This window comes from Eupeodes corollae, chromosome 1 (genome assembly GCF_945859685.1).
Source record: "Eupeodes corollae chromosome 1, idEupCoro1.1, whole genome shotgun sequence".
In the NCBI taxonomy this organism is placed as follows: domain Eukaryota; kingdom Metazoa; phylum Arthropoda; class Insecta; order Diptera; family Syrphidae; genus Eupeodes; species Eupeodes corollae.
In genome coordinates this window covers 275207355-275231567 of record NC_079147.1, presented here as the reverse complement: position 1 = coordinate 275231567, position 24213 = coordinate 275207355, and the positions used below count along the sequence as shown (strand labels likewise).

At 33.7% G+C, this 24213-nt stretch overlaps 4 protein-coding genes and 1 long non-coding RNA gene across 5 annotated transcripts in view; 3 read left to right on the top strand and 2 right to left on the bottom strand.

Moving 5' to 3' along the window:
- The window catches only part of LOC129940587 (uncharacterized), a 35838-nt gene extending 32618 nt beyond the window's left edge, over positions 1–3220 (top strand). Inside the window, 3 exon segments of the mRNA XM_056048970.1 lie at positions 1103–2386; positions 2451–2818; positions 2885–3220. Coding sequence (XP_055904945.1) covers positions 1103–2386; positions 2451–2818; positions 2885–3058 — 1826 coding nt within the window. The 3' untranslated portion in view covers positions 3059–3220.
- Positions 3221–10800: 7580 nt separating this feature from the next.
- Positions 10801–11727, top strand: LOC129939607 (protein transport protein Sec61 subunit beta). The gene is made up of 3 exons (XM_056047681.1): positions 10801–10961; positions 11094–11296; positions 11375–11727. The coding sequence occupies exons 1-3, from the start codon at positions 10959–10961 to the stop codon at positions 11460–11462; spliced, it is 294 nt and encodes a 97-aa protein (XP_055903656.1). The 5' UTR covers positions 10801–10958; the 3' UTR covers positions 11463–11727.
- An 8426-nt stretch (positions 11728–20153) lies between these two features.
- On the bottom strand, positions 20154–20753 carry LOC129942907 (uncharacterized). Its single transcript, XR_008781123.1, has 2 exons — positions 20592–20753; positions 20154–20524 (listed from the first exon to the last, which is right to left on the bottom strand). It is a non-coding gene; the product is annotated as an uncharacterized LOC129942907 (long non-coding RNA).
- A 131-nt stretch (positions 20754–20884) lies between these two features.
- Positions 20885–21823, top strand: LOC129941615 (growth arrest and DNA damage-inducible proteins-interacting protein 1). The gene has a single exon (XM_056050295.1). It carries the CDS (start codon positions 21002–21004, stop codon positions 21776–21778), a length of 777 nt encoding a protein of 258 aa, XP_055906270.1. The 5' UTR covers positions 20885–21001; the 3' UTR covers positions 21779–21823.
- Positions 21809–22832, bottom strand: LOC129941616 (ER membrane protein complex subunit 10). The gene is made up of 4 exons (XM_056050296.1): positions 22694–22832; positions 22461–22628; positions 22014–22394; positions 21809–21955 (listed from the first exon to the last, which is right to left on the bottom strand). Exons 1-4 carry the CDS (start codon positions 22751–22753, stop codon positions 21884–21886), a joined length of 681 nt encoding a protein of 226 aa, XP_055906271.1. The 5' UTR covers positions 22754–22832; the 3' UTR covers positions 21809–21883.
- Positions 22833–24213: the final 1381 nt, after the last annotated feature.

The window sequence follows — 24213 nt, the reverse complement described above, 5'->3', positions numbered from 1 at the left end:
TTGAGCTGAAATAACTTTTTTAATCTCAATAAAATTAAATTTATTGTTGAATTTGCAATTTGATTTGATAGCTTGTCAGGCACGTGTACAGAGGTTGAAGTTTTTAAATATCAGCTTGTTTTTTTTTTCTGTGTAATTATTTGAACATTCTGCAGGTTTTTATTTGTCTCGGTTTACTTTTTTAAACGCTTATGCAGCTAAAGCGATTTGTATGAAATTGAATTGAAATATGTGAACTATATTTTTGATGGATAGGGCCGTGAGACTAAAAGCCCAACTATAATAGACTTAACCCAAAGTAAGCTAATGTCAAAACCGAACGAAGATTAAGTTATCAGAAGTTATCGGCAAAACAAAAAGTAACCATAATGGATTCAAGTAACTTAAGCAAATGTCAAACGAAATGAGTTTCAAATTTGACATTTGCTTAAGCTCGAACCAGAACGTCTATTATGGTTGGTGACATATAAAGGCCCAACTATAATAGGCATAAGCAAACATAAGCTTATGTCAAAAACCCAACGAAAACTCACTTAAGTTTGTGAAATTACTGCGGATAGCCATAATGCAATTTTGCTCACGTATCTACATGTCAGATTTTACTTATGCGGCTAGCGACTGGGATCGCTCTTGCTTAAGTTTGCTTAAGTTAACGAAACTGAGAAAAATTGAACGAAACGGATCTAGACTCCATTATGTTCACTCGTATTGAGATTCTTTGTATTCGCACGTTTAATTATGCGTGCATATGCTAGCTTATGCCTATTATAGTTGGGCCTTACGGCTGCGTATTGGTTCGTTACCTTAAGCTGGCTTAAGTCCGGTTAAGTCTATTATAGTTTGGCCTTAAGGCTTCGTATTGGTTCGTTCCCTTAAGCTGGCTTAAGCTCGGTAAAGTCTATTATAGTTGGGTCTTAAGGCTGCGTATTGGTTCGTTCCCTTAAGCTGTCTTAAGCTCGGTTAAGTCTATTATAGTTGAGGCTTTAGTTTTAGTTAATACGACAATTATGTATAATTTAGACTTTTAGAGTTAGTTTATAACTAATTAATATTGTACATTTAAACAAAGATACTTATGAATTATTATTTTTGTTTTTTACAGAGCGGTCTAAAAACTCATCGATACTAGGAGACGAGCCGGACCTGTTCAAAGGAACACAGGGCCGGATTGGTCTAAACTCAAGCAACGGTTTTGCCCATCAAGCATTTACCGCTGCCTCTGCTAAACCTTCTCCACTAATTCCTTCATTAAGAACAACCAAAATTAATTTAGACGCTACATTAAATGATTGCGAAAGGGGCTATGTGCCGACGGTTGGACGTTGGGGCGCCGAATGGCCAAGTTGACTCGCCGAAGCCAGCTTGGGACAACATATTAATGGATCGGTTGTCGGATCAATTGGATTGACTACAGCCACAACTAAATCGATTATCACCGATCCAGAGACAACATGTAATCTATCACGGGATCAAATTAGGACATTTGTCCATAATGGTCAACCAATCGTGGACAACGATTATGATGATAATGATTATGATGATGATGAAGATGACGAAGACGAAGATGAAGATGACGAGGCAGATGTTCAAAAGATTTCCAATCAAGATATTTGTGGTGCAGCATCCGGGCAAACATCAAACAATAACAATAAAATCATTGATAATGTGACATCTAATGGAGCGTCATGGTGCGGCGATGCAGATAGATGCCGTAGCATCATTAAACTCCTCGAAGAGCAGCAGCCAAAACAACAACAAAACAACCAAGAGAAAGAAAAATGGTGGGCTGCCGATGATAGTTACAATTTAAATGCTTTCAATCAAAGCAATGGAGTGTGGCCATTGGAACATCCATTGCCATTGCCAGACTGGTCGTCAGAAATTAAGCCAACTTTGAATTTCGACAACGTTTGGCAGTATGAGGATTTAAATGCATTGATTGAAGCAAAACTCCATCATTTGCTTGAGGAAACACACTACGATACAGTTCATCTATTTGTAGACTTCTTTAAGGCCTTCAAAAAGACCCGACGATCAGATCTGAAGTCATTTTTCCAGTTCTATGATGTGCCAATAAATCGTCGCCATCACATGTGCGTGAGCTTGGCCATGGAGATCATGACAAGAATTATAGAAATCTTCCCAATTTTGGCTAAGTACATGTACATTGTATCTTGTGAGGAGGATGTTGCAGCTTTGAGGGATTACATTGAAACCAGCGAAGAGTGTGGCCTAAACTCACCAGAATCCAATGTGGAGAAAGAACATGCCATGGTGGCTATGCGTATATCAATTGGAGGCCGTCAAGGTATAATGATTTTAGATCCCGGTTACCATGTTGCTCGCGCAGTCACAGTGATGGATGATCAAATGTATCCTCATACAGGTAAGACAATGATAACAATTTCTGAAATTCTCTTATACTGAATATGAACTTTTTTGTATTTCAGGATGGTTCACACAATCCACTGAACAGCATTGTCAGCGTGAGTATTGCTATAACTTCAGCATGCACAGCAACAAATATATTGATTGGATGGAACGAGAAACACGTAACAATCAGCAGACCTACAAGACATCTTTGGTCTATGTTGAGCATCCATATTTGACAGCCATCGATGTGACAGTAAGGAGGAACTTAGTCTACAATTTCCGTTCATTGTTGGCTCGTGACGCCAAGGGTAGAGTTCTTGCTGGAATATATTTGCCAATAATGTCAAATGCCAACGAAGCCCAGTTTACAATGTTCTACGATGGGCCAAATGATCAACGTATCAAAGTTAAATTTATGTTTAACGTCTTCAAGAATTCAACTAAGGTATGTTTTGAAATTGAGTTTTTTTTTGTATCATCAATTAATGGTCAAATTTTATCTAATTTATAGATTCCAGAACATGTTTTGTTGCATTTGGAGAAATTAGCACCACAGTTGAATATGATCTATTCTGATCTTCTTGAACTTTGCACATCTTTAGCTGAAGCCGTTACAGATCAAGATTTCATCAAGCAAGTACTAGCTATCAATAATGACATCAACTCAATGTCAGCGGATAATTAATTGACACTGAAAACCGCCAATCATCATTTCGTAGAGGATATAATAGTGAACACGTTTTCATTCACAAATTCAATTAAAAAGATCTTAAATGCATTTGTCAAATTTGTTTTTCGTTTAGTATACTAGAATATTAGTAAAAATCAGATAAAAATACCAAAAAAACACACACATTTTTTATTTAAACCCTTTTCATTTGTTTAATCTTCTTTTCACGGTTTATTTAAGGACGATATATAAAATAATACACCCCCTCCTCCTCCTTACTGTATTGCTTTCAGAGTTTTTAAAAGTATCTATATGGTCAGTCAGTAGAGGTTAAACTAAAGATTATTCGCATGTCCATAATCACACTTAATTAAACAAAACTTGTAAGAATTTCGCAAAAAAAAATACACTATAATTTAGTTTGGAAATGTAGGACAAACAACAACACAACACATTTTTGCTTAACTATAGCTCACCTTTAAGAAGCGCCTAAACATTACATACATTACACTATGTACTCTTACAAAATATCACCGGATTCTTTCAAAGAAACAGACTGTTAAGCTCAGAATTATCCTATAATTGCAACAAAAAACCATTTTATCCAACTAAACACTCTTTACACGCAGTCATTTTTTTAATCTTTCAATATTATTAACAAACAAAAATTATATACTGAATCGTAGCATCCTAAAGCGAATAAAAGTAAACAATTATATAGACAAAATATTAAAAATATTATATAGAACTATGGATACAAAAGGATAAACAGATATATTAAAAAAAGAAGAAAAATGCTGATCTTGAAGAACTTTCTTGGAATTTTAGTCTAGACAAAAATTATCCTTATTTTGTAAATGTAATTTCAAAATTCTTGAAATGTTCTTTGTTATAGTGAGATTGTAGAAAATCATAGCCCTTAAAAAGCTTTGATTTACTACCTTAAATTCTAATCTACTCAAAATGATTATATTGGACTATTCAAGAATTAAAAATACGTTTAAACTTTAACAAAAATGTTTAGAACTTTTTTTAAAAACAAAATTATATTACTATTATTATTATTATTGTCAATATGAATCATAAATTAACTACTTATGATTATTATTATAGTGAACAAAGAAAAATTGTAATTGCAATGAGAAACATTTTAAATGATTTTAGATTTCTAAATAAAGCTAATGAAAATAGAAAATCTGTTTTATTTGTTTTATTTTTAATTTGTTTATTAAGTCGATAAGACCTGTTTTTCTAACTTTCCCCAGGAAGTTATTGTAATGGGTCCGATTTGTCAAATTGACGTTGGCGACGTTTTTTTCGTTGCCCATAGCTCAAGAACCAGAAGACATATCAACTTCAAATACATTTTGTAATACAGATAATAGTGCAGAAAGATGCAGAAAGGTCTCTCAAGAAAATTGCTTGGGTTTTTTTTTTACCATAGCAGTTTAAAAATAAGGTAAATGTGTTGGTTAACCCTAAATATCTCATGAACCAAAAACGCTAAAGACATGAATTAAATTATATATAGTATATTGTAACGTGATACCAAAGAAGTATATTTTTTGAAAATAATCCAATTAACGATTTTTGTATAAATAAAAAAAATAAGGTGCCTCAAAAATTTTGTGCAACGAAAAATAACGTTTTTAACATCTGGTAAGGTTTTGAGAAAAATCGAATTGACAGTTTTTTTATAAAAAATAAAAACCTAAAAAAACATTACATTAAAAATTGAATTTCGACGCAAATATCTTTTCAAAAACTGAAGACTATGGTTTCCAACTAATTTTAACTTATAAGAAATATTGTTTTAACCATTTGGACAAATTTTAAGAAAAATCAAATTTTAAGAAAAAATCAAAAAAATCATTTTTTTTACAAGAAATAAAAATCTAAACAAAAAAGTAATAAAAGTTCGTAAAAATTGATTTCCGACTCAAATATCAAAACTTTGAGATATTGGCTTCCAACTAAAAAAAATACTGTTTAAAAAAATCGAATTAACAGTGTTTTTTTTACAAAAAATTAAAATTTAAAAGAAAATTTAACAAAAGTTGGTAAAAATTGATTCTGGACTCAAATATCTTTTCAAAAATTTGAAGTTATGGCTTCCAATTAAGCCTAACAAAAACACAATAATAAAACTTGGAAAAAATTTAAATTTTTTAAGAAAAATTCAACTAACAACTTTTTTAACCCAACCCTACAAACTTTGATATCAGTGTGTTTCGTATCCCAGCCTCTTTTTTCATATAAGCACTAGCTGACCCGAGAAACGTTGTGTTGTAATATAAATAATTTCTAGAGAATATTTTAATAGAAATATAAAACTTATTGTTAGTTTGTAAGAATGTGGTATATAAGAGGGAGAGTTATAGAGCACTGTAAGCAACAGTGACAAAATATTAAAATAATAAACCACCAAACAAATTTTTATAATTATTATCGCTTATTATGACAATACTTCAAAAAAACAATATCAATCCCTTAATGGAACAGAGGGTACAATATTTTTTGTGATCCCATCTTTCGCCAATACAAACAAACTGGATAATTTGTCAACTCGAGAGCACGCGACGTGTAACTGTCCGTGTGAAAAAACATAAAGTGCTCAAATTTAAGCCTATATATGATAGTCATTGCAAATGTCAATCTAATTTGAAATTAAAGGCGTTTGAATTGAATTGGCACATCTGTGGGCTTCGCGATACTGAAATACTGATATATTTTCACCTCGGAATTTTCCATTTGGAATTATGGCTTTCATTAATTTTTAATCAACCACACACAACCGTGGTGCGTTGAAATTACCAAGCAAAATTAACGAAGATCCAACCTTTAAATGAAAATTATGCAGGGGCATGCCTGGTAAATTCAATGAGTTAAAAAAATTAGTTGGATAATTTACAGCTTCAGTAGTATCACAAATGTTATATATTGGATTTAATTCGTTGACATCCACATTATTTTCTGCTAAAATTGTTCTTTCTGCCAGCCATTCATGATTTGTATATTGTCTCTGTACTTGTACATCTAGAAATATCTGGTCAATGAGAACATCTTGTGAATCAATAATCGTGTAGAAATCTACCAGTAATTGTATGCATCCCGTTTCATCTGTAGTAACATTTTCGTCGCCTATATTTAACAGTTGTTTTGAGAATGAATCAGCGGACTGATCTTGAAGCATTTCAACACGCATATTTACTTTTAGTAGTACTTTTTCAACATTACGCCACAGTGGCCATGATTTTAAGCACGCGTTGATCTCATCAGCGTATGTTGAATGCGGAATAACGGGAATTCTTTGTCTAAAATCACCTGAAAAGAAAAAATAGTGCCGCCAAATAGTCTGTCGTTTTTTTTTAATCTTGTGTTTTTGTACCATAGTGCATTCATCCTAGATGATAGTTTTACATTGTTTCAGCAATGTACTGGATGATTGTGTTTTTATATTGTACACCGCACCTGGGTTATTTTCAATATTTAGTAGCAATTTGAATACTGAATGAGCTGTTCTCCCTTCATCCAATAAAATTCCCGCAATGCCAGAAGATGCAAGAGCCAATGCGATACCATTACTTAATCGTATTTTAGCAAGAACTAGCGAAAAAAATCGAAACTGCAAGCATGATGTGGTCATAAATTGTTCTTTGTTCTTCATTTATTAGTGGGACATTGCAAGTAACAATCACTGCCATTTCTACAGTATTGTATATTGTAGTTCACGATTCAATTCCTGTGAATGCATACCGGAATGGCTGAGTGGTAAGTTGGGAATGATAATACAAAGATCCTCAATAGCAATCAATGTTTCATTGTACATAGCGTCACTTAATACTATTGTAAGAGCGTTGCACCGTTCACGATGCTGATGCAATTAATCCATAGCACTTAGGAATATACAAAATAGATAAAAACCTATTCTCAGATCTACCGAATGTTTATGCAAAATTTCATTAAAATTGGTTAAGCCGTTTCGGAGAAGTATGGCAACTAACACTGTGACAGGAGAATTTTATACATGTAAATAAAGGAACTTAAATCGAAAGCGTTCAAAGACGACATAAGATACCTTTTTTTTAAACATTCCGTTTAAGACAAATTTATAGAAATAATTGGTGTACCCTTCCTAAAACCAAGTATTAAGATATGAAAAATAAATTAATTAAGTACACTTTCTTCCATAAGCATAAAACGTCTTGATTGATTTTGTATTTGAACATTTAATTTAACATTTATGCGCCAGTTGAAAACAAACATTGGAATTTTTTGGCAGGTCGTTTATAGCTATCATTAAAAATGTCTGTCATTGAAAATAGTTTCCTGATTGAAATCCACCAAACAATTTATACTGACAGATATCTGTCATTGGAATTGTGTGAAATTGGAACACAAATCAGTGGAATGATTCGTTTAGCATTTTAACATAAACGTATCAGCTGTTCTGAATGGAAAAACACATTTGTAGAGAAAAATTATCATTCAAATTCATTTATAACTGGCCCCTTATTTTTGGTTAAATTTAAACTCAATAGAAAAATCTGAGGTTTGCTCACTTGGCGTTGCCGATATTCATGATATAGGCGTAATTTTAGAGGTTGTCAAGTAACGGGTTATCCATTTTGCGGTTTGTGCAATTCGACATCTGTCAAATTAAGATGTTAAATCAATTTTTTTTTCAGTTGAAAGTCTGACATTTACGAAAACGGATCGTTCAACTATCGCACAACGGATAAAAATTGTTAAAACAAAAATGGTGATTTTACCATAACCACTTATAGTTCTTCAAGAGGAGATTATGGTTTACATAATCGTCCAACTATGTAAGCAATCGGCAATTGTGAACAAATTTGAAGGGAATGGATCGGTTACAGTTATTGTAAGGCCTGTGTATCATCATTTCGCTACCACTCGTACGCACATTTAAAAAATTGCTAATAGCATTATCAAAACAAACCTAAAGGTATTTCAATACCACAAAAAAGTAAAAGCCAAGTCCAATTTTGATGAAAAAAAAGAGTTTTTAACGCTATAAATAACGTCAACTATGACGTTGGAATGTTATTAAGATATCATTTTGTAGGTAATTATTGTACTGGTTATCAGTTAATTTTGGGAAAAGATACGTTTTTTGTAAGTTATTAAACAAAATACAAACAACATATTGTTTGCAAGATGACGTTGTTTCTTTGTTAACCGAAAACATGATCTTACTAAATTTTTTCGACTCAGTACACTATGTACATTTTTGATCGTTTTTCTCCAAATCTATCAATTTTACGAAAATAGTGTCAGAATCGTTTTTGTGTAGAATAACATGAGTAGCAATGCGTGCTTACAAATGTTTGTTCAAAGATATAGTTTTCAAATAATTTCCATAGCTCTGTCTGTACTCTCCCTTGATTTTTGCTCTCATCCAAATTAAAAATTAGAACGTATACATAAAGCCTTCTGTCAAATTTTCGAATTGAATATGTAACATTTTAAAATCGACATTTTTACAATTAACAGGTACATAAATGATCCACATTTTTGATAATTGAGTCTTGAGAGGATTCGGATTGATTTGATTCGACAGTTTTATTTTGGCAGGAATGTCAACATTTTCATTTAATTTCCTCCGCAGTTAACTGTTTAAATAATGTAATTGATATAAACATATTGTCAATTTTGATTTTTGTTTTCAAGATATGTATCTCGGAACCAGTTTAACGATATTTATAATCGACACAAATAACTTTGTATTTACGTTTACCTTATTTCTGTCATTAAAAATATTTCCTTTTTTCTTGCAAAAATTTGTCATTGGAATTGTAAAAAATTAAAGCTTAAGTCAATAAAAGTATTAATATATTTTTTTGACAGAAGAAAAAGGAATTTTTAGCAAAAAATGTATGTTTATAAGATCTCAGACGTTTCCGTATTCTCCGAAATATAAACAAAGTTCCTCATAAAATGTTCTCAATTTTGCTGTTTGATTTCTGGGAAAAGAATTTGTATGACTCGATTTCTCTAGGATTTTCTATCTCATAGTTTAAAAAGGATGGCAGAAGATGCAAAGCTTATTTTTTTGCTAGGTAAGAATGAATAGTGAACTGTGGTTATCTTTATATGTACATATTTTATTATACTACTTTGTCAGTCCGCTAGAAAACATTCTCAGGAATCTTAGAAATATAAACTGTCAAATTGAAACCAATCATTAGAATTTCTTTGACAGGTTGGTTATAGGTTTCATTGAAAATTTCTGTCATTTAACACAAATTTATTGAATATAATCAGCATTTCCTGATTGGAGGTTAAGGACTGGTTATAGCTATAAGTAAAATCAATCAATACATTTTTTGTTTTAAAGTTTTTGACATGTTAGTTCCGTATTTTCAGAAAAATATAAATTCAATACATACATTTCTTATGTCAAGTACTTTTTTGAAAAAGAAACTATGCATTTGAAGTTAGGAAGAGTTCTCAATAGAACAGGTTTAAATACCAAGACGAGAAAATACCGCAAATTCATATAAAAATGTTTTCTTTTTCGGATTTAGGTGCCAGTTATAGCTATCATTGAAAGTGAACCGAAAAATGTTTTGATTTGATATTTGACGAACATTGAACATTTGTTTTACTCTAAAAACGTATTTTTCTATTTTCCGGACGGAAAATATTTTTCCTGAACAGCTGTTACGTTTATGTTCAAAAATGAAACGAATCGTTCCACTGATTTGTGTTCCAATTTCACACAATTCCAATGACAGATTTCTTTCAATGAAAGATTTTCGGTGAGAACATTTTTTTCAATGATACACATTTTTTATGATAGCTTTAAACGACCTGTCAAAAAATTCCAATGTTTATTTTCAATGATGAAAACCAATGATAGCTATAACTGGCGCCTTAATCCCACTTTTGTATATTTTATGTTTTGAGTCACTTTATATATTTGCTCCTAAAACAAGAATTTTAATGGATAATACGGCGGCGTACTAACAGAGAGGTATGTAAGGGGGCATGCTGCCCTTCTACTTGCCACGCTATATGATTTGGGGCTGGTGCGCGGTTGGGTTTCTTTTGCATTTAAATATTTAAATACATGAAGTCTCTTTTAATTTGTTATGTTTTAAAAGCACTTACCTTGAATTCAATGCAACTTTCCCAAAATGTATGAATAATTTTAAAATAAAATCTGAGAAAATTCAATGAAATCCAACTGAAAACAAGATGTTCAATACTATAACGAAAAACAAGAGAGAAATATTTGTTTTATCTGAAAAAGTGATCTTTGAAAATTAATTTAAAATAAAAATAAATGTTTCATCCCTATAAAATTTCGATAATTAGTATTTACTTGCACATATCTAACAATTAAAAATAATTTATTTTAAGTAAAACACTGATGCAGTGCCTCCTTAATTTGCAGCATTTATTTTCAATGAAACAATTTATTTCGTAAACCTATTGAATTTTTTTTGACAGCTGACAAATCGCAATAAAATTCAATTTAGTTAAACCGATGGTATTCCGATTTAATGTTCAGGTGGCATCATTTAACAAAAATTACAACTTAAAAGAAAAAGTAATTTAATAAAAATAATTTATTGACTTAAATTAATTGCAATAAGTATAAACAGATTCCTCCTGTTTCAATTTATACACATGAACACTTAACACAAGACCTTAAAAAACTGAACGAAAATTCCCTTTTTGATCCCAAAAGTTGATGACGTTCACCTACGTGGGTATTTTTTATCGACAACGTTCTACACAAACTTCACTTCAGCTCGTCTACGTGGACGAACTGTCACTTTTATTTTATTCCTCAAAGTGGTCGTGTGTGGTTAAAGATTCTTTCAAAAGAAAACTTAAAATTAATTAAAAAACTTTTGTTTTTCAATTAAAATAACCCGATAAAATGGTAAATAATTATTTGATTAATAGATTTTTACAAAAACTGTTCGATTACTATTCTTTTTTTGGATATTTGTTTGACCAACTTTTCATTTATCAAATTCATACAATTAAAAACGCCTTTCACTTTATATTGCAGCCTGCTCCTGCTAGTTCAACTGCCGTTGGCACTGGAAGCCGCTCCCCAAGCAAACTGTCTGCCCCAAGAAGCAGCGGTGCTGGTGGAAGCAACGTTAAACAAAGGAAGACTACAACCACCGCTGCAAGAAGTCGCACCACAGGTGGAGCCGGATCAGGTGGTATGTGGCGATTCTATACCGATGATTCTCCCGGTATCAAGGTGTAAGTTACTCATTCAATCCATCTTAAAGTCATTAAATATTAATTAAAATATTTTGTTTGTTTTTGTTTTATGTGCAGTGGACCAGTTCCAGTTCTTGTAATGTCGCTGCTCTTCATCGCTTCAGTGTTCATGCTCCACATTTGGGGAAAATACAATCGTTCTTAGTTCCATGATTAGATGACGTCGACAGATTTCTTTTTCTTATTTTCATTCAATTTTTCTTTCGTTTTAAGTCATAGTTTGTTTAGAATTTTCTACTTTTACCCAAAATGCTGGGTTAAATAAAAATAGGTAAACATAAATTTTGTGTTGTAAAAGATTGAAACTAAGAAAAATTATAATTCATTCCACAATTTGTATGTGGCGGCTAAGTAGACCTATATAAACTAAAGTTAATAATAATAAATTACATTTTTTTGTAAAAAATAAATTTGTTGTTTTTATTTTTGCAGACATTTTAAATTGTATTCTTCTGGGAGCGCTTTAATTAAAAATTCGATAGGTCCAAACTTTAAAAATGCTTCCCCACAAATGATCGAAATTAATTTCTTAAAACGTTAAAACACTCTAGACTTAAAGATGTGGTCTTATGATTGATTAGAGACCAATTTTGCAAAAATTCATTTCGCAAATCCTAATTTTTTATTGGAACGTTTTCAAATTATCTGTTTATTTTGTTTAACCTATCAGACCTCTGCCTAAGAAAGCTATATCTTCCTCATCACTTAGTGCAGGGTTAGTAGTATACAAATAATTAAATACTAATAAAAATGAAATCACAGACAGATTAATACAACATTTAAGTGCGTTGTGCATTTAAAGAGGTTGAGTTTATTTCAAAAAAAATTAAACATGTCTCATGCATGCCATAGTTAGTGAGGTATTGAGGAACATGCATTTTATTGTTAACGTCGGGTATTGTGGTTACCTCCATGGTAATTTAATTTTCAATAAACCTGCTGCATTAACTACACCAGTTAAGAGCTGATGAATAAAGACAATATCGTTATTAACCCTCTTTTGCAATGGAGGCTGTTTTTGAAGAATCTTTATCCGATTTTCATAAGGACGAAGCTTGTAAGGATTAAACCATGGTTGCCCTATTAAGACAAAACGTATGGAGTCACGTTCTACAGATTCTTATTCTTATGAATCCATAAAAGAAGTCCATATCAGGATGTGGTCGGACCAAATTGTTTTATAAAGCGAGTATCAAATCCTAACATAGAATTGGATTAACTATTTAAAAAAATAACTATGAACGTGATGTAAAAGGGTTAAAGTTTAACCAGTTTTTTCAACAAATAAAAAAACTGTTAATAACCTCTTGACGTTGAAAACAATCGTTTAGAAACTTTTTTCTTTTTTAAGGTCTTCATATCATCTTTTAATAGATTAAGATGATACTGTAGCGTAAACAAAAGGGTACATCATGGATAGATAGAATAAAGAGTAGTCCTCCTAAATTACTACCCTGGTGTACTCCTGATTTGCCATAAAACAATTTCTGAATTTTCTTTTAAAGGATAAAAATAAATTCTTGTGATGAATTGACGAGAAAACCCAATTGTACTCATCTTAAATGTGATGATACTATGAGAAAGTTAGCAATGTAAAGCATAAAGCCGAGCTCTTGAGTAGTAGTTAGTAATTGTTCAATAAATTTGTTGTTTATTTACTTTTTTCAAGAACAATTATTTATTTATGGTATATTTTAAATAGTAAAAAATTAATAACTTAAAAGGGCACAACAAAAGTTCAACTCTATGAGACAGAAAAGCCATCTTTTGAATGAATCTTAAGGTGCGTGTCTATTTGAGAGTACTACTGCTAGTAAACTCTAGCGAACAACTCTCGGGGACTGTCCATTTGATAGATTTCTTCAGCTAGCATATTATCAGTTGTCCATGTATTCTTTTATCGCGGCACTGTTCTTAAAAAAGAATAGAAAAAAATGTTGGGTCAAACCGTAGGTAGATCTTCGTAACCAATTCGGTGTAGGGTCTGCTCTTTCAAAAGAGCGTGAACATTTTTAACTTCCGGTAAGCATATGAATCGCAAATTTTTTCAAAGAAAAACTAAAAGTTTATTGGGCAGCTTCAGGCAACATAAGGGACTTCATTTGCAGTCAACTTCGTTCTTTGAACGTAAATTTTGACCAAGGCAACTAGTTAGTTTTCCAAGTGTCATGAATTTCAAATTCAGAACTTTACTTCACAAACCTCCACATAAAGTTCATAGTACAAGAACTACCAAACACATTATTGTCTACAAAACACTCCCCAGACAAGATACAAGCCAATTGAGATTTGTCTTTTGTATTGTAGGGAAATATTACTTATTTCTTTTTTTAATTGGCAAGAAGCCTTTTACAGAAAACATTAAATTGAATTGTGCAGAAAATAAACAAATTATAGAGTAGTAAAGCTCAGCTTTCACTTGAACTAAAAAAACATAATCAGTTGTCATTTTGACATACATAAGTTAACTTGACTTGGTAGTTAGGTAGATTTTTCTTGACTTACTTTCCAGACAACTTTCCAATAAAGTTGCCTTAATTGGAAGGCATTTTTTTGGCAAATGGCCAATCAGATACTAAAAACTTGCCTTACTTTCAAGTCCTTATGTCGCCTGAACCTGCCCATTGTATGATCGGTGCGGGTGATTCATACGGCAGCCTTCAGTACCTTTTTCGAATTCCAGTATGTACAATAAGAAGAATTGTGAGACACGTCAGTCCAGTAATTTTCAACAGTTTAAAAGACAAGTTTTTGATGGTAAAAACGAAAAAAAAATGTATTTTCAACTGCTTTGCCATGTTTACTCTCGATAGCTACTCGCAAAATACGAACAGTGTTGGTATAGATAGTGGTAAACACATGTGTCCACTTGCGAGTGACTTTCAAAAAGATCGAATGTCGGGTGTAATTATTCAACTATCAGCGAGCTACTCCCGAGACTATGTCCACTTGCGAGATCACTCTCGAGAGCAGCTTGAGAGCGACTCGCAGCACGTTTACTCTCAAGTGGACACCCACCTTTAAATTTTTCTCAAGATTAATTATGGGTTTTCCCGTAAGTAAAATAAATCAATTTCGTATTGATCTAAATCTGTCAAAACAAAGCAAAATAAATTGTTTTATTGTTGATTTAAGATCAAATCTGCAGATCTGAATTTTTCAGCAGATTTAAACCTTTTAAAAAAAAATTCCAATAGTGTTCCATGCACCGAGAAAAAAAATCAATTTTTGTATAAAATCTAAATTTCACATGGGAAAACTCATTAGAGACTCACTTTATATAATCGAGTAATTAAACTTTTATGAGAGCTCTCTTGACGAGGATAGAAAATCAATAGGTATACTGTAACGAGTTTATTCTCTGTTGAGGTCATTGCTGGCACACAAAATACCCCTCGCTAGCTCAGGAGTGGACTCTTTGACCTCCTCGTTATCAAAAAAAAATATGCCAGGCTTTGCATCTAGCTGGTAATGATGCGCGAGATTATCTTTACCCACCCTACCTGGTTGTTTCCTCGCTAAACAACCCCTTTAAAACCCCGTTCCTCTCCCTCCGCCCTTCTACCTCGGTTTCCTCATCACTTCATCTTCCCCTTTCTAATTAAAAAATCTAGAAATTCATAATTTTTCATCTAATGTTTGACAAATTGTATTACCAATTTCATTTTTATAAAAAAAAATATCTCACATTTAAATTAACTTTTTAAAATAATTAAAATTTGAAAGTGAAAAAAATTTAAGTAAAATTTGAAAGCTTAAGTAAACAAAATTGTAGGGTATATTTGCAGACTGCACTATTATATTCTACGGAAGTAATGGGCAATATTTATATTTAAAATTGTCTCAATACGACTAGTTAACAAAAATATCACTCACCCCAAAATATCGATGTAGTGGCCACTCCCTCGATGAATCGTGGTTCGATGTGGCTATCTTTAGTACGCCTTATTTTTTGTATTTTTATTTGAAATAATATATAAATATTACCACTTCACCCAAAAGAAATATAATTTGCACTATGGTAAATCTACACTTATATATATATATGTATATGAATATATATATATATGTATAAGGTAGGTATGTATACACACCACTTTCTTATTTTATCAAAATTAATCTTTCAATTTGAATGTTAAACAAAGAAAATTTAAATTGAGCAATAAAAAGATTGAAGTTGTTTAAATTTTTGAATTTAAAAAAAATTTAAAAAAACACTTTTATAATTGTATATATGTATGAAGAGTCGAAGGCGGGACACATTGCATTCTGTTTCAACCCTAAATTAATAACGTTGTTATCCTTTTATCTATCTCCAAATTCTTTTGTTATTTGCTTCTTTTAAATAATCTTTGAAGCCACTTACGTTTAGTTTACCTGACTATTAAAATAATAAAATCTTTCTCTTTTGCGAACCAGCCGTCAAGCAGTAAAGAACAAGCAGTTTACTTATAATACTTACTTACATACGTACTTACTAATACAATTTCCTTTTTTTAATCAACTTTCTTATACTAATTAAACGAATTTCTAATAAATATTAAATTGTAATGAATTAATAAATTCATCGCTCTTTTATTTTCCTACATGTATTATGACTGTTAGGTTTTAATTTGTTTTGTGGTTTATTGGCGAGACGATTTAAGGGTTTTTTTTGGGATTTCCCGCACGTTAATTTCCTGTTTCGGTTTCCTTTAAAAACACAGATTTGAGGCCGTCAAAAGAGAATTTTTTTAACGGCCTTAATAACCAACTTGTTGACGTATATATATATATATGTATATACATATACAAAATTAAATTTGATCTTGAACTATCTTTCTTTTAAGGTTTATATTACAGGTATGTACATCCTATCTTGATGTGACCAAAATCAGCGCTGGCGGATATATCTTAACAAAAAAAAATGAATTGAGATTATTCTCGAACTAGGTTCCTTGAGCGATCGGTTGGCGGTACCTTCTTCAAATTGTTCTGGGCTTCCTTATTCAAGGGTGGATAATTTTGAAAAAGAAGGTACTTGCCGACGGCATTTACTCAAGAACCCTAGCTATACCTATCTCACTAACACTACCTAACCAGGATTTTCCAGCCTTTGTCTCGTTTCACACCCACTAGATTACGCATTATTACATTAATGTTATAACGCAATTAATCTTTTAATGTGCGTGTGAACATTGGTAGGTGTGATTTACGCACTTGTTGCAAACGTCTTTTGGATGCGAGCCGGATTCATAAATGTCATGACACCGATCGCATCCTAATTGTTTCACGCAACAGAGGTGAGTTTCTCCACCTTTGCAACATTCTCACACTACGGTAACTTGCTGACAATCACTCAATTTGTGATTCGTATGTCAGCCATGATTCTTTCTGACAAGAAGGAGAATCGTTTGTCACTCAGCTTACCCCTGTAGAGGGTGAGCGAGGTAACATTGCTGTACTTTTTAGTAATATAAACAACTGCAGTAGCAGTTGAGTCGTCGTCGTCGGCCTTGTCCTAGTTGGTGGTGTTTTTTTTTTCGTTTCTTTTGTTTACTTTTATTTTGAATTTCTTTTATTTGCATTTAATAAAAATAATAATTTTTAATTGTCAAAACACAGCCCATTCGGTTACAATACGTTTAATAAAGCAGATCTTTCATAAGATAGTGATTGAACAAAAAGAATCGGAATGGATGTTTTGGTAGACTACGTAAGGTTTTGAAACAAAATGTTATCTAAGACATCGTTTTGCGTGCAGAAATCTTCCCAAAAGCCCATGTTTTTGAAATTTGATCGCTTGGATCTAAATTCTTACTTACCTACTTACTTAAGGTGGCGCTTCAGCCCTGTGTGAACTAGGGCCTCACCCAACAAACTTCTCCATCTAGCTCGGTTCCTAGCTAGATGTTTCCAGTTTCGCGCTCCAAGTTGGGTGAGGTAACTTTCCACTTGTGCGCGCCACTTGATCCGCGGTCTTCCTCTACTGCGCTGTCCTGTGGGTGCGGGCCAGAGCATTGGTTTCCCTGCGCTCTACGTGACCCAGCCATCTTAGTCGTTGGACTTTTACCCTTCTGGCTAAGTATACGTCGCTGTACAGCCCGTACAGCTCGTCGTTCCATCTTCTCCTCCACTCCCCTTCGATGCATACGGGACCGTAGATCACACAAAGAACTTTTCTCTCGAACCGACCCAAGGTGCTTTCATCCGCTTTTGTCATAGTCCATGCTTCTGAACCGTATAGGACGGGGATGATAAGGGTCTTATATAGCGACACTTTGGTCCCTCGAGAAAAGAATTTACCACTCAATTGCTTGCTTAGTCTAAGGAAACAGCGGTTAGCAAGAGGTATTCTGCGTTTTATCTCAGCGCTGGTGTTGTTTTTTGCGTTTGCTGCGGAGCCTAGGTAGACGAAGTCCCTGACTACCTCAAAGTTACATCTGTCGATGGTAACGTTTTGACCAAGACGTCGGTGTTGTATGTCCTTTCTTGACGACAGCATGTACTTTGTTTTGCCTTCATTAACCGTTAAACACATTTTTGCCGCCTCTGCCTCAATACTCACAAAAGCCCCATTGATATGACGCTGAGTTCTTCCGATTATATCAATGTCATCAGTATATGCTAGTAATTGGACAGACTTTTTAAAGATAGTGCCTCTAGTGTTGACGTGTGAGCTCTGCACAATTCTTTCAAGTACGATGTTAAAAAAATCGCATCACCTTTTCTAAAACATTTTTTGACATCGAAAGGTTCTGTTAAGTTGTTTCCAACATTTATGGAGGAGTGTGAGTTCTCTATGGTCCTCCACAAACGGACGAGTTTGGCAGGTATGCCAAAACTAGACATAGCTCTATACAGTTTAGATATGGCTATCTTTACTTCGTCTAAGCCGGGAGCACGGGATTGTTGGCTTTCGTCGTCTATGTTGAACGGATCATCCTGCCTAACAGCGGAACTGGGTTCGTCGTCGCCGTTATACAGTCTGCAGAAGTGGTCCTTCCATATCCTCAGCATTGACTGCGGTACCACTATGATGTTTCCACTTTCGTCTTTGCAGTCTTCGATTCTAGGTTTATGTACCTGTGAATTTCGTTTCACCTGTTCATAAAACTTTCGAACTTCATTCCTGATTTTAAACCTCTCAACATTTTCGACCGCACGCTTCTCATGACCTCTCTTTTTCCTTCTGAGAAGTCGGCGTTCCTCTCGCCTCTTCTGCTCATAGAGCTCATGAGCATAGCTCTCATCCTTTTATGCAGCGCCGCTTTGCGTGCCTGTTGTTTGGCTGAATTTGCCTGCCGATATTATTCATCAATCCAGAGGTTTCTTGTTAGTGGTTTCTTGAAACCTACGACATTAGAGGCGGGTTCTTTGATTGCATCTTGGCAATGTTGCCACTGGTTTTCGATACATTGTGTTGGCGGCAGAGAACTTCGAGAGGCAATCTTTTGCGGTTGTAGCCGTTCGACGCTGTAACTTTTCCCAGCATCTCCCTGCTTTGCCTTGGGTCTGAAAACCCGAAGTGCTACCTTGGCTACAACGAGGTTGTGGTCCGAGTCGATGTTACCTCCTCGGAAAGTTCGAAAATCCATGGATGTCGCTGGAAGCGTGTCTGGCGTCGATCGCAATATGGTCAATCTGGTTGACGGTAGATTGATCTGGAGAACTCCAAGTTTTGGCTGCATTTGCCTGCCGACATTATTCATCAAACGAGAGGTTCCTTGTTAGTAGTTTCTTGAAACCCAGTACATCAAAGGCGGCTTCTCTGATTGCAACTTAGCAATGTTGCCACTCTCGCGCCGCGTAAAACATGACTTCCTAGAAATTCTCATTAGACATTAAGTGAGTTATGAGTCTTTATTTGGCTTAATATGGATTTTTGAGAAATTTTGAAGAGCCAATCATTATAGTGATGATTTTGAATCTTTAGATTTCTGATATAGTTTACATGTAATATATGACGTTTTTGTTTTTAAACAATTTAACAATCACTCTACCACATCTCTACGGTACAGCCTAACAACCGTTTTTACAATTGTTCCCAAAAAAGCCGCCAGTCCCACTCTTTGTAGCGAGATTTCCAATCAAATCATTATACATACGTATAGTGATAATTAAGTTTAAGTCTTAGAAATTGCATCGTCATTCAAAAGCGCGTAGTACGCAGACGAATACTTTTTGGGCTGTCATTTTTTTTAAAGACATAGCAAAAGCAAATTGGCGGAAGATCTCATTAACGAATAATTTTGCTGTTCTCAATGGTTTATAAATAAAACAATTTAGCCAGAACTCATTCCTTACATATGAAATGCAATAATTGCGATTCTATTTCCTTTTGCACAATAGTTCCTGGTAATAGAAGCAAAACTGCAACAAATTTGACATTTATTCATTGCTTACAAATGTTAATATTAAAAAAAAAATATTTTGTAACAAATTAATATGTTGAGCAACAAGATCTTAAAGTTTTTTTTTAAAGAATTTATGGCACAACTAGGTAATGGAAATAGTTACTATGGTATACTCAGACGTATACGTACTAGACAATTTTTTTGCTTACACATTAAACATTACAATTTTAAACTTAGAATTGATTTTAGTAAAAATTATGAAGTTCAAAATCAGATTGACATCTCTTTTTGTTAACTAACAACAAACAAGACATATATTTCAATAAGTTTTAATATAAGAAATCAACAGAATCTTGTAAGTTAGTTAGAATGGGCAAGTTAGCACATTTCAAATAGAAGTTTTTCTCAGGAAAAACTCCAATATTGATGAAAACTGGTACAGATATTTGGAAAATCATCATTAAGAAAATATTAAAATTTTCCAAAAATCAAAAGTAAGCTTAAGGTTATTCAAGTTTCTTAAATTTTAATATGTGTTACAATTAATAAAAACATGACAATCCATTTGAAATTCTGTATCAACAAACGCACTCAAATAATTTGACAGGTAAATATCTTTTTTAATGGAAACAAAAAAAAATATTAGCAGAGATAAAAACAAATTGCAGCTGTTTTATGATTATCAATATTCTTGGCCTCCTCCGCTTATGAGTCACTTTCTTATTCAGCTTGATCTACATCCACCAAATTTGTTGTCGATTCGGGTTCTAATTCACGTTGTATGAACAAATATAAACCAACAACAAATACTACCACAATTATTAAACTGCACAATATGGATAGACATAATCGAACAGGATATGTCACTGCACTGAAAAGAAGGTTTTTAAATTAAATATCTTAATTAAATCTATATATATGTAAAACCGAATGCTTACGAACAAAGAGTATCTAAAATACAACACATTTTTGAAAATCTTGAATTTAAGATTTTGAATTATAACTGTTTAGACTTAAATAGCAAAGAGTTGTTTTGAAAAAAAAAAAACAAAAAGTAATTCATACAATTAAGTTATACGAAGCGAGTGAAGTAAAGTGCTAAAAAGACACATCGTGTCAAAGAAAAGGTGCAATGTAAGCATGTCCTTAACTTCGCTACCAAATGCCTGCCAAATCCATAACACTTTCCAGCACCTCTTTCTACTGAATTGCAAGAAATTCAATTCTCTTATGTCATGTTGACATTTTGCCGTAACCAGAAAAAGAATTTCAATTTCTATGGTGTGCTATTTTGAAAAAAATCTATTTTCATAAATAAAATTAAAACAAAAATACTGAAAAACTAAGCATGCAATCACTTAACAAGCTTTCCCCACGGAATTATATTGTAAGTTCATTAAATGGCAAGAACCTTGTAAGGTTCTTTGCGACTGCCAAAGACGATGAGCAACTAGAAGTCTCAGATAAACCGCCTTCGTTCGTCGAGGAAGAGATCGAAGAACCAAAACCAGAAAGTTTCTTCAACAAATCGGGTCTTCTAGTGCAACATCGGAAATTCTTGCACAACGAACGCCCCTACAGTGAACCACATTCGTGGATTCATCTGACTGAGAAATACCAACGCAAACAACTGGGTCGCTATGGTTTGGCGAGTGGAGTCGATCCCAGAATTTGCTTCCCAACACAAAAAGATATTGACGCTCAAGAACGATACGAAAAGGTTGCTTTCCCCTATACACTGCAAGAATTGCTAGCCAGGGCTAAGAACGAGGATAAACTGGCGAAGGAGCAAATTCAAAAGCGAGAGGAAGAAATCGAAAAGAAGCTGGAAAAACTTGAGCAATGGAAAGCCGATTTGAATGCTAAAATCGCCAAAAAAGAAGCCGATGCATTAGTCGCTAGACAACGCAAGGAGCGTCTGGTAGAAGAAGTGCGCAGACACTTTGGCTTCAAGGTTGATCCCCGTGACGAACGATTCAAGGAGATGTTGGAGCAAAAAGAAAAGGAAGACCGCAAGAAACAGAAGGAGGCCAAGCGTAAGGCCAAGGAGGAAAAGATGATGGCCAAGTTGATTGCTAAACCTGCAGCAGGAGGCAAGAAAGTCAAGGATGATTCAGTTCAGTAAAAATGTAGAATTAAATAAAATACAATAAAATATTGGTACACTAAATTTTAATTTTCATTTAAATTAAGACAAAATGCAAAACATTGAATAAATTATTGTGTTCCTCTACTTGGCACCATCTTGGTTCGTTGCTCCAGAAATGAATACCAAGAGGACAACGGGTACAATGTACATCCACTGAAATGATTAAATTGTTAAATATTTTATCTTGAAACATTGTGTGATGTAATCTTACGTATTTTGCAAAGAATCCTCGATGATCCCGGACCTCACCTTTTTCGCGAGCCTCACGCTCCCGCTCGACCTTCTGGATGAAACTAGCAGTGTCTGGGACTGGTGCTTGTTCCATATGTTTGATTAGGACATCGGTGTTGAATTCATCGAGGCTGGAAGTTGAAATTTGGCTATTTGTACAATCGGCAAAACCAGAACTGAAGATTGTCTGCGTCACGGTGGTGACAAATCCTGTTCCGTCGATTGACACCCAAATTACGTCGTATAAGTCCGATTGCACCAGAGCACACGCCTTTGTTGCCGTCAGGAATGTGTAGCGCGTACCATCGGGATAGATAACATTTGCCTTAAGTCTGTAGAAGTCGTTACTTTCCGCCAATTTCTACAAGAAAAAACAAGGGACAGATATTCATTTGAACAACCCACAAAGTCCTTTATAAAAATTTACCTTTAAGCCCTGTCTTTCTGATTGAGTGAGGACTTCCTGGTCTACTTTTGCTTGTCCAAATAAACTGGGAATTGTTACATTGCCACGATGAGTAAATCTTTCAGGGTTTGATGTATCCAAGGCATGATGAAGTTCAATACTTATCCAGCCATCGTTTTCAAGGAAACACTAAAAACATGGGTAAAGTGTTAAGCAAAGGTTGCATTTTCAAATTACTTTAAGTATTTATTTACCGATCCGAGAAGGACAAATGAAAAAGTTATTAAAAGAAAAAGTAATTTGGAGGAATTCATAATTTTCGTGTGATGAGTGAACTAGTGAAGAAAATTGGAAAATTAATAAAATGTCAAATAAAATACGACTGACGGCAATGACATTTGGTTCTTTTATAATTTAAGTCACGAAGATGTTAGGAAATAAATTAGCAGTACTACCAAGTGAATTAAAAATAAGACCGTTTTAATATTTGTATGGATAAACGGAATATTTGTTTTAAAGCCCTGCAACCTTAATAAAAAACAATGTAGAGACTTAATAAGGTATGGTGTCCCTAAACGCGTAAATTTTATTTAAACAAATTAATTCAGCTTTACTAACGCTGTAAGGAAATTATAGTGACGAAATTGTACTCAGATTCTTGTCCATATTTTAAATTATTTAAAAGTGAATACGAACACCATTAACATACTAGATATGGACTACTGGTCCATACCAATTCAAAACCTGTTTTAAAAGTTATTCCAATTTTTTAGCTACGCTTGCCTTTTGGTTGGGTTGTCAGAAAAATGTATAATTTATTTTCAAACGCAATCTGTTGTTTCCTTGATTCGAAATTCTTTTTCTTTCGAAGAAACTAAGGACATCTATTACTATAACGCTTGACAAAATGAACAAAGTACAAAAATTAAGGTAAAAAGGATCTCCATATTTTTGCTGAACCTAAAAAAGGACTAGTAGCGTTTAGGAGTACATGACACCAAAGTGAAGTTGGCTGCAAGCAGTCCATTTCTATCAGGTCAATGAAGAACACCTTTAAAATTTTCCAATTCAAATCAAGTAAAATCTAAAAGAAGGAGGGACAAAATATTTAAAACTGTTTTATTTTATTTTCTTTTGTTTTTGTTTATTTTATTTTTCAATCAAAGCCCCTGTAGATGCTGTCATATGCGGCCTTGAAATCGGTGAAAAGATGGTGGATGTCGATTGGGCGTTCATGGGTTTTTTCCAGGAACTGCCGTAATGTGATTATTTGATCGACTGAGGACTTTCCTGCACTAAAACAACACTGATAAGGACCTATCAGGTTGTTGACGAAACACTACGGCAGAGAAGATTTTATAGGCGATGTTTAGAGGATCTCATTTTTTTAGGATCGGGCAAACAATACTGAGGTTCCATTCATCAGGCATGCTTTCTTTCGACTGCTTTAAAGAGCTCGGCATTCAAGCCATCTGCTCCAGCGGCTTTATTAGACATCAGCTTAGATATGGCAATCTTTACTTCGTCTAAGTCGGGAGGACGACATTGTTTGCTTTCGTCATCTATGTTGAATGGATCATCATCCTGCCTGACAGCGGTATTCTGTGCGTCGTCCCCGTTATACAGTCTGCAGAAGTGGTCCTTCCATATTGTCAGCATTGACTGCGGTTCCTCTATGATGTTTCCACTTTCGTATTTGAATCCTTCGGTTCTAGGTTTATGTACCTGTGAATTTCGAATCACCTGTTCATAAAACTTTCGAACTTCATTCCTG